This window comes from Corylus avellana, chromosome 3 (genome assembly GCF_965113065.1).
Source record: "Corylus avellana chromosome 3, dhCorAvel1.hap1.2, whole genome shotgun sequence".
Lineage (NCBI taxonomy): Eukaryota > Viridiplantae > Streptophyta > Magnoliopsida > Fagales > Betulaceae > Corylus > Corylus avellana.
Window position 1 is genome coordinate 34,251,784 of NC_142492.1, and position 16,646 is coordinate 34,268,429.

The 16,646-nt window shown below is 36.0% G+C and overlaps 2 protein-coding genes across 2 annotated transcripts; one reads left to right on the forward strand and one right to left on the reverse strand.

Moving 5' to 3' along the window:
- The first annotated feature begins 1,749 nt into the window (after positions 1–1,749).
- Positions 1,750–12,703, forward strand: LOC132176041 (zinc finger protein BRUTUS-like At1g18910). The gene is made up of 12 exons (XM_088514729.1): positions 1,750–2,049; positions 3,949–4,167; positions 5,959–6,153; positions 6,230–6,582; positions 6,709–6,940; positions 7,158–8,848; positions 9,096–9,305; positions 9,400–9,537; positions 11,060–11,294; positions 11,386–11,445; positions 12,328–12,399; positions 12,492–12,703. The coding sequence occupies exons 1-12, from the start codon at positions 1,789–1,791 to the stop codon at positions 12,591–12,593; spliced, it is 3,768 nt and encodes a 1,255-aa protein (XP_088370855.1). The 5' UTR covers positions 1,750–1,788; the 3' UTR covers positions 12,594–12,703.
- A 467-nt stretch (positions 12,704–13,170) lies between these two features.
- Positions 13,171–15,159, reverse strand: LOC132176529 (LOB domain-containing protein 27-like). The gene is made up of 3 exons (XM_059588766.2): positions 14,396–15,159; positions 14,029–14,150; positions 13,171–13,319 (listed from the first exon to the last, which is right to left on the reverse strand). Exons 1-2 carry the CDS (start codon positions 15,157–15,159, stop codon positions 14,048–14,050), a joined length of 867 nt encoding a protein of 288 aa, XP_059444749.2. The 3' UTR covers positions 13,171–13,319; positions 14,029–14,047.
- Positions 15,160–16,646: the final 1,487 nt, after the last annotated feature.

A 16,646-nucleotide genomic window follows, 5' to 3' on the forward strand; every position in this document is an offset into this window, starting at 1 on the left:
ACGTGATAGGTTCAGTTTTGCACCTAAACACTTTTTTTTTTAAAAAAAAAAAAAATTTAATTTATCCGTAAGACCATAGAATTGGTGATTTTTTGCTTGACCCTAGTAAAACAATTAGTGAAGATTTTTGTGAAGATGGATGATTAAGAGATAATTCAAGTTGTTTTTTCATTGAATACTATTTATCTCCACACTATACAAGGGAAGCCCACAATTTTGTTCTATTAAAAAAAAGGCTAGAAGGAGCAATTAAAGTGGCTATTCTAACCGTACTCAACCTAATGGACAAGCCAATAACCCCAAGCGCTTTTCATTATGAGATTTAACTTTCAGGGATGGAGCCAGCTTTGAATTTGGAGGAATCTGGGGCCAAAAAATTTTTAGAGAGAGACCAATTGACAAAAAATACTTTAAATTTTTTTTTTTTGCCTCGAAAATTTATCCCCCATTGATACAACCCGAATGCTACTAAACCACACCCTCGGTAAACTTGGAATTGATTTGCACTTTACTTGGGTTAGTGGTGCACATGTAGGCTTGAGCCAAGTTGAGCCCAAACCATTCTAAGAGTATTGGGCCCTAAACCCAACCCTTAACCTGTAGGTTTGGTTGATTCTAATAAAATATTAGTTGGTAGTGGATCATAGTCCTAGTCCACTATACAAAAGCTGAGTCACCTAGTTGGAAGACAAGGCCCATGCTGACAGGGCAGATAATTCCATGTGTCAGAACGAGGAATGCTCGTGCTGGGTCCAAGGTGGACACACGCTGGAGTGTGGACACTTTGAGGTTGCCAAGCTCACGTGAGGACAACGTACGGACGGCATGGACTAGGCCTTCTTTGCGGTACTTACCGAACCCAATGTCTTTTAGTATGCGTTATGCAAACGTGGAAGCCCATTAAGATAATCCGATTAATTATTTGCTTCTAGCGCGGGAAATTTTAAACAATTGGGAGAGGAGACTTCCCAACCCACACTCTCGTTCGCCGCGTACATGACACCTCCCTTACTATATGAATAGCATGGAAGATTTTTGGTAAGATTAAGGTTAGATGTTTTTGACACGAAAATAGTAATTTGAAGTGAAATTATATTCTTAACTAGAATTTTAAGATGAGGAGACAAAACTAAAAAAGATTTTTTTTTTTTTTTAGGCTAAAAATTAATTTTGGAGGATCCATGTCATAAAATACATAGAATTGACATTTTTAAAATTTTGGGTGACTTGAACCTCGAGGTTAATCGTTTCAATACGATTCAGACTCGATATGCAATATTTATGGCTAACAAATTTTTACATAATTCTTAAATCCGACACAAATTTAAGACGAAATTAACGAATTAAAATTAAAAGATCGAACATTTTTAATTAAAATAGTTGATAATTTTATAGTAATGTTTTAATAAACACAAATTGCTATTCTAAATTTAGACGGTTGAATATATATGGTAGAGCGTCACAGCACGCGCCATTAGGCCGCTTGCCCCATCAATCATCATTGTCAACCGCCAAAAATAACAAACCCTCGTCCCGTTAATCATTAGATACAACGTCTCCATCGCCCTCCGGCGAAACCAAAACATACACAGAATTTTTAATGGAAAAAATAAATAAAAAAATAATCAACAATTGAAAAAAAAAAGGCTTTCAACTTCCAAACAGAGACCAAACGCCACCGAGAGAGAGAGATTGGATTTGGGGGCTTAAATTCCCAATGCGAAACCTTCCTCGCTCCTTTCTCGGCGTTCATGGTGGGTGGTGGTGGTGGCGATCCTCTACTGGTAGATGGAAGCCGACGATGACGACGTCGTTTTCCCAGTGGCGGAGCCTCTGGCTGGTGTTCCGCTCGCCGACGCGCCCATTCTCTTGTTCGTTTGCTTCCACAAGGCTCTGCGCTTGGAGCTCGCCCAGCTCCGCCGCGATGCGGTGAAGGCATCGGAGGTGGCGGAGAACGGATCCCACGGCCGCGAGCTGGTGCTCAAGCTCCGGGGGAGGTTCGAGTTTCTGAACCTTGTGTATAAATACCACAGCGCTACGGAAGATGAGGTAGTTTTTCCTTATTTTGTTTTTTTCTAGGTTTGTTACACTCTGTTTGGTCGGTAAGAAAATGAAGGAAAAGAAAGAAAGTTTTAAACTTTGGAAAGTAGGAAGAGAATAGGGATACCTTTTTGTGGTTAAAAGACACGTGGCAGGCACTGGTTTTGGGGTTGATTGCCTTTTTGTTGTGGTTTGTGGGGGAAAAAGAGAATGAAAAAGAAATTGATGGAAAAAGGAGAATCGTTAATTTCTCACGTCTAAAGCACTATTTTTGGGTTTAATTAAAAATTCACTCATATTTAGCTCTGGGTTCCAAATATTTGAGAATCATCCATTTTATGTTATTATTGGTCCTGATCCTTCGTTTTCCCATAGCTATACTATATATTTGTTCATCTTTGTTATGGGTTCTTTAGCCTTTAGAATTTAGTGATTTCAAAGAGGTGAAATTGTGTATTGTAAATAGCTAGAGGGAGCATCGTGCTTCGTGATGCGTGCTAACAACTAGAAAGTTGACTTTTGACATATAATAAGTTGCATGGATTAGTATAACAATCATTGTCATAGCTTAGAGGTTGGTATCTTCTTTTTATCAGATCGAAATGCCAAAGTGATGGCACTTTTTTTTTAAAAAAAAAATTGTGATTGATTCTGCAATGTTAGATTTGCTTTGGCAAACAATCAAGCAGCTTAAATATTATCTGTCACAAGATGTCTCATTTATTACTTGTAGATTAGTGAAGGCAGATATATTTGCAGTTTAATCGAAAATAAGTTTTTGTTAAGCTGTTAAAATATTATGGCCTCTCGATCAATTAGACAGATAATATAAATCAGTAAGAGCATCTCCAGTAGTGTTTCTAAACTAGCTTTTTAGTTAAATTTAGTTATTTTGTTAACTTTTCTTGTTCCAACAAATACTGTAAAATAGAAGGTTTTCCTACTACTATAACAGTGAACTTTCATATTTACAAGTTACTAGTGTAGCAATTTGTAAGTAATATTTTATTATATTTTTTCTTTCTTTCTATTTTTTTAATCTTTTCTCTCTTCTTCTCTCTTTATCTCTTTTTATGGGGAATACAAGGAAATGATAAAAGATTAATAAAATAATACTAAAAAATAATATTTAATTAGAGTAGATGGTTAAAATAGATGTTCTTATTGGAGTGTGTGGTAAAAAACTAATAGCTAAAATGAAAAAAAGTTGTATTTTGAGTAATAAAATGAAAACTCTTACTGGAGATGCTCTTTAAATTAGCACTTCATATAGAATCAGTTCATTTTAGAATGTTGATGTTTCAAATTTCTGCCTCCAAATAATTGGAACTTGTCATTAGTTCAAATTCAATTAATATATCCGTATATATTGTGAGTTCAGTCTATTATAGTGGGTTAATGCAAAATAGAAATAGAAAAAATAAAGCAAAACAATCGCAAGATAACCACTTAAATCAAAGCTCAATCTCTCTCAATTTTCAAGGATAAGATAGTTTCTTTCTCTTAATAACTTCACAAGACACACACCAGCTCGAGAGAAAACAAACAAAGCTGAATTCGAATATATTTATCTCCCACTGTCAGCTAGAGCAAGTCGGCGTACGTAGTGTATGATATGGTGTGGGTGTGGCATATGGTGCTCTATGCACCAACCTGACCAATTCAAGCCATATCATCACTATAAGCTGTTGAAAATACAAATCAGAGATCTACCAAGAAAATGAAGAGAATGAGAAAACAAAAATCTAAGTTCGAGAATGGATGTTTTGATCTTTTTATGGAATGAAAAATCTTTTTATAATATCCACTGCAACTTTTAATCCTTGTTTGTTTTTTGTTTTTTTTTTGTACTCCTTTTCATGTCTATGGTTGCTTGATTAGAACTTGTGTTTTTTTCTTTTTTTGCAGGTTATCTTTATTGCACTTGATGTACATGTTAAAAATGTGGCATGCACATATTCACTGGAACATGAAAGCATTGATGACCTCTTTGATTCTATTTTTCATTGCTTGGATGTTCTATTGGAGGAAAAATGTAATATTTCCAAGGCTTTTCAAGAACTCATTTGTTCCATCAGCACCATTCAGGCCTCAATTTGCCAGCATATGGTGAAAGAAGAAGAGCAGGTACTTTATCATTGATAATGCTGCTCCACTAGATTACTTAGTTGCTTTGTCTATTATCTCTGAGTTAGGGTTATTTTTGATACACTCTTTGGCTTGTGAAATCTATTGTTCCTCACTTGGTTGCAATCTGTTTTGGTTCCTAGATTGGTTTATGGAAAAGGACATGCTTTAATAATCATAAGTTAATACAAGCTTTCCAGTTATTGTGGCATGGCTGACCATTTGTTGATCATAATTTTTTTATACTAATGTTGTGTTAAGTTTTACGTGTTGGCAAATTCATGTTCCAAAACATGGTATTTACGTTATATTTTGTAATGGGTAAATTAGGGTTGAGTCTTGTTAAATGTTTGAAATCTTCAATTTCAGCCTTCTTTCTCTCTCTCTCTCTCTTTCTCTTATTTATTTATTTATTTTTAACTTATCAAAAAAGAGAAGGCTGAAATTGAAGATTTCAAGACTTCGATTGATTGAACCAGTGTGACAAGTTCTCATACAAATTCTTGAGAGTTGAGAGTTTGATCAATCGAAGATGTGCATCAAGGGACATACTAAAACCCAAGAGTTCAATCAACACTTTGATTGACACTTGATCGGTTGAACATATGCAATCCTAAAACCCTACAATTCGATCGATACTTGATCAATTCAATGAGTGGAAGACTTTTTTTATTCAGCCAACTTATGTTTTGAAATCTAGGTTTTACCCTACCTATATAAGCCTATTGAGGCACAATTTTCAATGAGAGAGGGTGCGGTCATTACATACACTTGGAAGAGAAACCTAAACACTTGGAGCCAAATCAGAGATTAATCCTTTCCTTCTTTGTTACCATTAAACCACATTAAGAAAACCTTCAACGCGGCTTCAGCCATCGGAGTTCCTGGTTGTAGCGAGTTCGTTCGTTCGTGGAGATTCCATAGAAGAAGGCCAGAGTTGTGAAGCCACTGCAGCGGGAGGCAAACGGATCTTTTGCTGGGGCTGCAAGCCTGTGTTTAGGTTATAGAGGTTTTATGAGTAGATTGGTTGTAACACTTTAATCTTCTAGTGGAATTCCTTTGAGGTTCACTGGCCCCTATAGTGGTTTTTTGTTTTGAAGAGTTATTAAAAAATTTCCACTATGTTATCAAAATATTTGTGTTGATTACTTTATGCTTTCTTGGATTTTTTCAGTCATAACTTTGGTGTTTGGATTGAGATATTCACTGTTTACCATTGTTTGGGGTCCATCTAGTTTTTTCATGTTAAAAAGGACATGTTTCATATATTTGTGTCATGATTTTAGTATTTTAAAGTTATCTTGTTAATAGTTCCAAATTGTCTACTATTCGCTCCTCTTTTTTTTGGGATAAGTTAGTGGTCGCAAGGGGAGGGGAGGGGAGGGTCTCCAGCCACTTGTGCTGACCCTAGGGGTAAAGTGGCATAAAGTTTTGCATGCAGCATTAAAATCAAGTAATATATGGGTCTTAAGAAGGATGTTTAGTCTATCATGCCAATTGGTGCTGTTAGCCTCATTGTGTACTGAAATAGTCAGCAGCCAGTGCCATCAAGTTCCCCCAGATCATTGTTAAAGCAGAAATCCTAAATTTACGAGTAGCTTTGGTGGCTGATGCTCTTACAATGCATGAATTTTATATTGGATCCTTTAATGAATATTCAAGATTGCACTTTTCAAGCATTTATTTTGAGTAATACCGAATCTTGTTGTTTCATACAGATTCATAGTTGTATTCTCTGTACTTAACATTGCAATATACAAAATGACTGTGTTGTTAATGTGCATGGTACAGGTTTTTCCATTGCTGATGCAGAAATTCTCTTCCAAAGAACAGGGTTCACTTGTGTGGCAGTTCATATGTAGTGTTCCAGTAATGCTGATAGAAGAATTTTTTCCATGGATGATCTCCTTTCTTTCTCCGGAGGAACAACTGGATGTTACTCATTGTATAAAAGAAATTGTACCCAGAGAAAAATCATTGCAAGAGGTAGACTCTCAGCTAAATTCTCACCTCAATTTGGTTCAACTTTCTGAATGTGACTGGTTCAAATATGTTTGTGAAGGTGGTGGTTTCTTGGCTTGGAAACAATAATCAACCCTCCTCTGGTATCCACATTAGGACTGTAAAAGGTGTTCAATGTCCTGATGGATCTGCAGATATGAGAAGGATAGTCAAATTGCATTCATCTCGAAGTTTGTTTTGTGAAAATTGGAATTGGATAAAAGCATGTTGTATCCAAAAAGATGTCGGAAACAATCCGATTGATTGTCTTAGTCTTTGGCATGGTGCCATCATGAAAGATTTTCAAGAAATTCTGGAAGAGCTATACCAATTAAGAAGCTCAAGCAGTTTTTCAAATCTACATTTAATAATCATCCGGCTAAAATTTCTTGCTGATATCCTTAGCTTCTACAGGTAATTAATATGATTGCTGAAGCACTTCCTTCTAACAGACACAACATACTTGATCAGGCTGCTGATTAGAATATCTCTTTCTTGTTCACGTGTCGTAATTCTCTGCGGAAAATTTGTAATTTACAGCAATGCCTTGAAGAAATTTTTTTACCCTGTATTAAATCAACTTGCCAATGGCTGCCTGTCTCCCTCCATTGAAGAATTTCCCTTTGCAAGTCAAATTGAAGGTCTACAGCTGCTGCTACAATACAATGGCCAAAATGGTATACCTTTGTGCAAGTTTCTGGAGAAGCTTTTCACAAAGCTTGAGTCTTTCGTGCTGGGAGTTAGAAAACAGTTTGCCTTTCAAGCGAGGGAGGTAAACTGCTTCTAGTTTTGTTGTCATTATATAGCATGTGAAGGGGGTAATTCAACCATTACTAGTCATATTGAGCATTTGGTGATAACTATGTTCCATTTGCAATGGGTATTGTGCAATGACTTCCAGAAGTCCCTCTTAAAACCTGTCATAGATAAGTTATTCACAAAATGTTTTCCATATTGCGTCATTTGACAATTTTTCCAGTTTTTAACAGGTCTTTCCAATTATTAGCAAGAAATGCTGCCATGAAATGCAACAGCGACTTATGTACATGAGCCTTAATACAATGCCACTTGGGTTGCTAAAGTGCGCAATTACTTGGTTTTCAGCTCATTTATCTAGGAATGAATCCAGGTCCATTCTTCGCAGCATAAAGCAGGGAGATTCTTTTGAAAATAAATCTTTTGCATCCCTCATACGGAAGTGGTTTCAACTTGGTTATTCAGGAAAGATCTCTATCGAAAAATTCAGAGAGGATTTGCAGAACATTTTCAAGAACAGATGCTCTTTTCTATCTGAGCAAATCAAGGAAACTTCTGGATCTTCTTCCTTACACTCAGATATGCAACTTCCTGAAGGATCTAACCCTAGGCCAACTGAGGGCAAGAACTGTTTTTCTTCATCTTCTAGCCCCCACACTGCAAAGAAGTATGAGACCTCGTACTCCAGTGCAATCAATTTGCACGTATTTTTCCCCAAAACAATAAAGATGGTGCATCCTTTTCCTGGTGATAAGAGTTGTTCTAGTTCCATTATCAATGAATCAAAACCAGTGGACCTCATCTTTTTCTTCCACAAAGCTCTCAAGAACGATTTGGAGTACCTTGTCTTTGGCTCAGCTCAGTTGGCTGACAATGTAGGCCTCCTCATGGATTTCCGTCGGCGCTTCCATCTCATACGTTTTCTGTTTCAGATCCATAGTGACGCAGAGGATGAGGTTGCTTTTCCAGCTTTGGAGGCAAAGGGGAAAGTACCAAACATTAGCCACTCCTATACCATTGACCACAAACTGGAAGTTGACCACTTCAGTAGAATTTCACTTATTTTAGACAAGATGTATGAATTGCAAGTTTCAGTTTCTAGTGTTGATTCTAATACACTGGATCAGAGAATGGTGAAGCTTCACCGGCTGTGTGGGAGGCTGCATAACATGTGCAAATCAATGCATAAATTACTCTCCAACCATATTCACCGCGAAGAAGTTGAACTTTGGCCCTTATTTAGAGAAAACTTCTCCATTGATGAGCAAGAAAAGATCATAGGACGCATTCTTGGAAGAATAAGTGCAGAAGTATTGCAAGATATGATACCCTGGCTGATGGCATCTTTAACAGATGAAGAACAGCATGTTACGATGTCCTTATGGCGCAAGGCTACAAAATGTACAATGTTTGATGATTGGTTAGGAGAATGGTCAGAAGGATATAATATAGCAAAGGTGCCAGAGGAATCAAGTATCTCCCCTTCATGCACTGCAGATCCACTAGAGATTATTTCAACATATCTGTCTAAAGAAGTCCTTGACAAACAAAAAAGAGGAACGCTTGAAAAAAGCAGTGATTTTCCTCAAAGAGATTGTGTTGATGAAAATATTGAGCCATTTAGAAACTGCAATGTGGATGATAAAGAAAAGGTCCTCAATATAGATCAAAATAACCACGACTGTTCAGAATGTACAAAACTTTTCAGTGACAGTGACAAGAAGAGACGCAATGAAGTAACAGGTGTCACAGATCATACGGATAAATCGGATCAATTGTTTCAAGGACCAAAGAACTCTTGGCACTGCGAACACCTTCTAACAACAAGTCAAGAAGATCTGGAGGCTGCAATAAGAAGAGTATCCGGTGATTCTTCCTTGGATCTGCAGAAAAAATCATATATAATCCAGAATCTGCTAATGAGGTAGGTCTTATGCATATCTTTTTTTCTTTATAACCTTTTTAAGCTTTTCTTCTTCTCCTTATGAGTAGGGAGTAAGGCCATCATTGAGGATACTGGCAAGATAGTTTATTGGAAGTATAATAGGTAGGCACATAAGAGTTCATGGCACATAGGGTATTCCATTAGCAAAATCAAAATATTCAAATTCATGGCCTATATGTCCACTACATGCTTATGGTATTTGACAGTGGTGTCCATCGTGTATCAGCCGTTGGATTGTTGGACAACAGATATCTCATTCTGTCCCAAGTAATGGGGAAGATATTCCTGGTCACCTTCCATCTTATCGGGATCCTCTCAAACTAACCTTTGGTTGCAAACACTACAAGAGGAGCTGTAAGCTTTTTGCTGCCTGTTGCAACCAGCTCTATACATGCAGACATTGCCATGATGAGGTGGCCGACCATTCTGTAGATAGGTATGTCAGTGTGAGCGATTTCTACTTTCACCTTGTAATTTTTTGAGGTTTTCATTTCTCTTCATCACATTTGCCACTGCTTCTTAAATTACAGGAAATCTATTAAAAAGATGATGTGCATGAAGTGCTTGAAAATTCAACCGATTGGGCCGAAATGCTCCACTGTTTCCTGTGATAATTTATCCATGGCAAGATATTATTGCAAGATCTGCAAGTTATTTGATGATGCAAGGTGATGTAGTATGATCGACCTACTTCAGTATCCCAATTTTATGCAATGAAATTCTGATTTTTGTGTTGCTTCACCTTTATAGTATTAATAGAAACTAGAAAAACAGACCCAAAAATATTGTCTTAAAATATATTTACTTAATATTTCTTTGCTTAATATGTCTTTCAAGAAAACTATTGATTTCTGGAAAGAAGCTTGAGAGGGGTTGCAATGATTAGCCTAAAGCACCATTTGGACTTATTGTCAGTTAAAACCACAATTTATTTTAAAATTGAAAAGGTATTTGGTAAGTGGATTATTAGTTATTCTTTTGCGTTACCAAACAACTTTTCTTTTTTCTTTCCTTTTTCACTTTTTTATTTAAAAAATAAATGAACACCATGTAATACCATACAGGGACCTCATTGTTAAAAATAAAAAAATAAAAAGCATTCCTGGCAGTGGACATGACTTAACCAGAGATTATTTGCGGACATCAAACCTTTAATTTTGGATGGTGAAGTCTAACCAGTTTATATATATGAGACAGCTCATTATCTCCCCGCTACTGATCATTTTATTTGACGAAACAGTTCTTTTGCATTATTACCCGAACGAGAGATACACAAAACTGATTCAGTGATGCTCAGCATTTTATAAGTGCACTAGGTTGCAGCCAAATGAATCTCACTCAGATTTTTTAAGTAGGTACCAATGAACTCTATAGTCACTTAATAATTGGTCAGGCTTTTAGTTCCCTAGAAGATTATATGCATAAGAGCTTCCAAATGTTGTCAGTTATGACACTTGAAAATTTAAAATTGCTTGTTTTTCAGGATGAATATTAAAGTTGAGATGCCTCAAGGATGAATTATCATTTCGAAATAGCACTAACATGGTTGCATCATATCAATATGTTAAGGATTGCAACATCTCAGATATGGGGAAACGACATGAGTAGTTATAACTTGGAGTTTATCTCAATTCTCAGCTTCAATATTTAAAATTACACGTGTCATAAACTATCATTTTGCAACAGGTCTTATGCTGATCCCGCATTCATGATTAATCACAGTGCGGCATGCTAAATAAAGTAGTATAATTATATGAATGCGAAATCAACAAATTCAATTGAGACTTTGTGTGCCTAACAGTTTGCAGCTAGTAGCTAAAAATGGGATATGTACAGGATTTTAACCCTACTCATTACTATTTACTAATAATTGAAAGCAAACAGTAGGATAACCTGGTTACCTTTTTGTATTCATGATATCTTAGTTCAATGCTTTAACCACCACAATGATCCTATAAGAATGTATCGTATAATTTCTAGCTTTTGCTTTTTATAATTATATATAATTTTTTGTATTGTCCAATTCAACAAGTCTGTGTGTGTGTTTTTAAATGAATGACAGTGATTTAGGATAAGTTTAATGTTACCTTGCATGAACTATCTGGCTATAATGTTACCTTGCATGACCTATCTGGCTATGTTGATTTTAGCTACCTAAACTTCTCATCTAATATAAAGGTTGTTTAACAGAGAAATCTATCACTGCCCTTACTGTAACCTGTGCCGAGTTGGGAAGGGATTGGGCATTGACTACTTCCACTGCATGAATTGCAATGCTTGTATGTCACGTTCTCTTTCAGCTCATATATGCAGGGAGAAATGTTTAGAGGATAACTGCCCCATATGCCACGAATACATCTTCACATCCAGCTCTCCAGTGAAGGCCCTTCCATGTGGTCATTTAATGCACTCAACATGTTTTCAGGTACTTAGCTCTTAGAGTACTTAACTTCTTCTTTTTTCTTCATTTTGGAAATATTCATGCTACTTTACCGGTGCTCTGTTTCTGTTGCTAGGACTACACCTGTAGTCACTATACCTGCCCAATCTGTTGCAAGTCACTTGGAGACATGCAGGTCAGTTACTAGATATTTCCTTTCTCATCAGTTCAGCAACTTTCATGCTAACAATATATTGCTGCAAACTCATCGTTTCTGGAAAATTTTACATTTAATATTAAACTGTTTATAAACATCTTCATCTTGAACATGCTAAAAAAAAATCAGCTAAATTTTCAGAACTTGGAATTCACTTTAAACAAGTTTAAAGACATCTTAATCTTGAATAAGTTTATTTTAAGCTAAAGCCATTCTAGTCCAAGAATCAAAAATTTTTGTTGTAACCTTTCTCTCTGAGTAATTTGTTCTCTATGGTTGTCTGGATGAAATCAAGCCATAAGATAAGAAGTAAATTAACCAAAAGCTAATATCTTTTGGGTCAAATTTAGCTCAATCTATACCTACTTCATATATCATAATGTCTCGAGTGTTGGAGTTTCATACATGACCTTTTCTATTTCATAGGGCATATTAGATTTCATAGATCTAATGGTATATATATATTGCCACATGGTGAATATGTTGTCACATCATTTAAAATTTTTAAATTATGTAACACTATATACGCTGTTAGATACAACAAAATCTAATATGGACTATGAAATGAAGAGAATCCTATTCCGTGTAATTAAAGGGTCAATCCTCATGTACACGTCTATAGACATACATGCTATGGGCTGGGAAATAGAACAGTTAGTGTACAGAAAGCCTCATGCATCTCGCACCTTTAACTACTTCAAAATTTCCACTGAAATTTCATGATTATATTATATGTTTGAAGAGCACTTTCTAGCTGTAGAAGAGTCAGTCGACCCATTTATTTGATTCAGATATCTTGATGAATTGAACTGTCTCCAATAGCTGTTGTGTTGAAGCTCCTAAATTTTAAATGTCTTGCAGGTATATTTTAGAATGTTAGATGCATTGTTGGCTGAAGATAAAATTCCAGATGAGTATGCTGGAAAAACTCAGGTTCATTATTGCTCTTTTAGTTCTCATACTCTACTTCTATCTTTTATGATGGCTCCAGTATATATTTTGATTGACTGTGAAAGGAATTGCAGGTCATACTATGCAATGATTGTGAGAAGAAAGGACCTACACCCTTCCATTGGCTTTACCACAAATGCTCTTATTGTGGTTCATTCAATACTAGGCTTCTATGATTCTGTTTCTTAGCGAGTGGCAATAATTGCTTCATCATGCTATAAATAATCCATATTTTACCCCTTGGGTTTGAGTGGAAGTACATTGTAATAAACATCTAAAATTTCATTATTTATCCATGAGATTATTGTAGTGTAAGCCCCTTTCCTTCACTCTTTTTTTTTTCCTGAGCTCAAAATCTTTTAGTTTGTAACTTGTTTCTAGATATACTTGGTAATTTTTTGGTGTTCGAGGATTCATCACCTGCTTCACCTCATAATATGCAAGAACATATGTTGGTATGTCCCTTTATCAAATAGGTGCTAAACGTTTCTTCCTTTTTTTAACACTTCTTGTCAACTATGTAATCTGCAGAGGTCATTCAGTTGTACATGGGTATTAATAGTGTGCATAGACAATGACAAAAGTAGAACAACTTCTCAGCTTTGACAATCTGTTCTTGAGTTTCTTTTGAATCTCTAGAGTCGACAGAAGTTACTAGTTGGTTTCATTCAGGTAGGTGGGGGTTTTAAGCCTGTGGGGATTGAGGATCTGGATTTCTGTGTCCCCCCATTTAGCTCTGTACTTTATGATGATAATCATGCAACCTTAAAAACCTTAATAGATGGTAGAAGCAGTAAATACATATGTAAGTAGTCCACATCGGTGCATAAACAACTATGGGTAGCTTTTAGGCCTCTTTTTGTGATTGATCACAGCAGTCCTTGGCAACATAGCTCGACTTCCTACATCATAAATGATTAATGTCATGTGTTCCTTCAATTAATATGAAGCTAAGCTGCATCATGATATCATAATTGGAATTGATAGAAATGTGCTCCCTCCTAGGAATTAATATGAACCTAAACCTTTAGTTTGTCAACTTTAACTTGTACCATAAAATGGTTTCTCACTATCTCACTTCCTAGTCCTACTGGAAATGGAGAGGATCTTGATCCTATTGGGAATGGGGTCCACATGTTCGGCTAAACAAAATGGCGAACATTTACATATGGTAGTAGTTATAGGATTTTTTCTTTCTTTCGTTTTGATAGGTTTAAGTGACCTCTGGTCATGTTTATATAGAAAGGTATGACACAAAATGACATAGATTTACTTAAAAGAGTAATGTTGTAAATTACATTTTTATCCCACATTAGCATTGTGAGATAAAAATGTGGTTCCTAGCATTTCTCTAGCATATAAATGCAATGACTATCGGTGTGCTTCCACATTAATCTGCTAAGTTTGATAAAGATTCACATGCAACAAATACAAATTTATTTAGAAACTTCAAATATTGCAAATAATTGATTATAAAGTTTCCTATGAGATGTGAAACTCTACTAAAGGACAAAAATATAACAAGAAAAAGAGGAAGCTCAAAATTTTGGATTTTACTATTACTCAATTTTGGGGAGAATAAAAAATAAAGAATTGAAAGCAAGCAGATACTTCTCTTGCGCTCATTTGTTCAGTTGACACTGGTAAGACTGAAGCGTGCTGCAGCATTCTTCAACTCATTCTCTGCAACATGCTCAGTGGATTGGGTTGTATCTTTCAATGATTCTTCCGAGCTGCTGGTTACATTAACTTGTTAGATTGAGAATCAAATGAAAATTAAATTAAAATTGCAATATCAACTTAATTTATGAGAACTTAACCACCATGAACAAAGCTTATTAGCCCTATATCTTACCCTCAACCCTTGTCTGGCCAATTGTAATTTTATGATTCCAAAGAAGCATAAAAGAACAGAATAAAAATAACACAATTAACACTAAGATTTAACGTCATAGAGAAGACAGAATGATAAATGTACCTTGACTCATAAGCTTCTTTGGAATCAATGTACGATTGTCGGTCATCGATTGTATCAAAAAAAGGGTGCAACTCATCATAGTCTTGAACTACTTCTTGTTGGATAGTTTGTTGTTGGGGGACAACCAATTGAGACTGAATTGCCATTGAATTGTTATTGTTATTGGCATAATTAGGCTGTTGAGCCCAAAATGAATTTGCCACGTTAATATCCTTGGCATCCATGTAACCAGAGGTGTAGACGCCTTTGCTGCCGTTCAAGTAGGATTGCTGTTGGGGCACAGGCAAAGCTGCTGCAGGCACAGCATTATAATGTTGCGGAGTAGTATGATTGAAAAGTGAAAGTCCATTGCTAGGTGGCGCCATGCCTAATTCCAACTGCGAAGTCCCATCATCTGGCATAGACGAAATCTGATGATGCTGGCGGTACATCTCAAGCTGCGCCTGAACAGCATTAAGCTCCTCCTCCGCCTGCAGAACTTGGTACTTGAGTTGACAGATAATCCAGCAACACCCATATACGGGAAACTTGTCACGCATGTTTGCTTGATAAATGATGGACCTCATCGCCTCATTCTTCTGACCAGGCTCCAAATTTTTAAGTATTTTCAAGATGTTGCTGACGCCGAACAATTTGTGAGCGTTTTGAAACAACTTGGGCTGCTCGGGAGGAAAATATGGGGAGAGAGGGCATTCGGCCGAGCACCTTCGCCTTTGGTACTTGCATGCAGCGCAGGCCTGGCTTGTGCCGCCCTTAAGGGTCATATTTTCGAACACCTTATAGCTATTAACCCTCCTATAACAAACCCAAGAAGCAAAGTTTTAGGAATGGGTTAACAGGCGTGATATGTGAAAGAAATGGTTGAGAGAGAGACACAGAGAGAGAAAGGGCAATGTTGGAACTGAAATGGGTACGTAGCAATTTGATCTGAAAAGGTCTGATATGAAGCGGATTTTTCTGGGGGAGGGAAGAGACTGAGTAAAAGAAGAGATTGAGAAGGAGCCGAGATTATTGGGATGTTTCTCTCAAGTATGTGACCGTTAGGGACACATGTTTGGAGGGCGTGAGAGCCCTACCTTTTTGGGCCACCTTCCTGGTCAAATTTGCTAACCCCTTTTGGTCACATGCCTCATTAATTACCCAAAATGAAAATTCGACGTGGTTTTTTGCTTTTTAAGTCGTGGGATACTTACTCTGACTGGCTGTTTCAGTTTCACTCACGTGCATGCATGGGGAAGCCTAGCTGGCCATACTTCAATTGGATTGGACGGAAATAGTGCTTATTCTTTTTCTTTGTTTTTGTTTCCCTTTGAATTATCTGATGATTCAAGCTGTACTTTTGTTTGGTGGGGATTGCCTGTCCACGTGGATGGATGAGTAATTTTCTCATATTTAATTACAGTCTGTATAGGAATTTTTTTTTTTTTTTTTTTCGGGTGCTATATATCTTTAGTTTGCTAAATGAAGAAGATTTTCATTTTTTTTTTTTAGCAACATCTTAAAAAGGGAGCAAATCAGTTTATGTTAAACTGTCACTAATTTTAAAAGTTTACACCGATTAGAAAGTTGAATTCAATCTTTTTCACAACAAGAGTGAAATAAGATATACTCTCAATTTTGAGTGAAATAGAGAGGAACTAATTCGTAGTCTTTTAGATTTGTTTTGTTTCGCCTATATATATATAAAAATCTGTGAAATCTAATCTAGACCATGAAACGATTCCTCTCTATGAAGATCATAATCCCAACAAATGACGTAGACCATGAAGCGATTTCTCTCTATGAAGATCATAATCCCAACAAATAACGTCCCGTAAAATATTTAATTGAAATAAGAGATAAAGTGTAAAGTTAAAGATCAAACTCAAAACATTTGTTATGATACCATGAAATGGGAGATTAAGAGTATAATATTTAATTTATTTTGTTTATTTTTGGTTTTTAAGAAAAAAAAGGGGGTATTTTAGGAAAAAAGACCAAAAAATTTTAATTTATTTTGAAATGAGGGATGAAGTATATATATATATATATATATATACTACTTACTAGCATGTGTAACTATTAACTTCTAAATAGCATGCATGTTATACAATAGAGCATTAACCAAGTCGAATCAACTTTATACTAGTATGTCTATTTAATATTCAAGCATAGTTTTGTGCCCACGAACAAGTCGTTTATTAAATGATTTGAGTCCAAGTCAAGTATATCCAAACCTATTTGTGATTGGCTTTGTTCTATTACGGCCCAA

Bases quoted from the DNA above. Each gene is read 5' to 3' on its own strand.
- LOC132176529 (XM_059588766.2), bottom strand. From the start codon at position 15,159: ATGACCCTTAAGGGCGGCACAAGCCAGGCCTGCGCTGCATGCAAGTAC. The intron at 14,151-14,395 runs GTACATTTATCA...TGTAACCAGCAG, and splicing joins AAAGAAGCTTATGAGTCAAG to CTCGGAAGAATCATTGAAAG.
- LOC132176041 (XM_088514729.1), top strand. From the start codon at position 1,789: ATGGAAGCCGACGATGACGACGTCGTTTTCCCAGTGGCGGAGCCTCTG. The intron at 6,941-7,157 runs GTAAACTGCTTC...AGTTTTTAACAG, and splicing joins TTGCCTTTCAAGCGAGGGAG to GTCTTTCCAATTATTAGCAA. The intron at 12,400-12,491 runs GTTCATTATTGC...AAGGAATTGCAG, and splicing joins AGTATGCTGGAAAAACTCAG to GTCATACTATGCAATGATTG.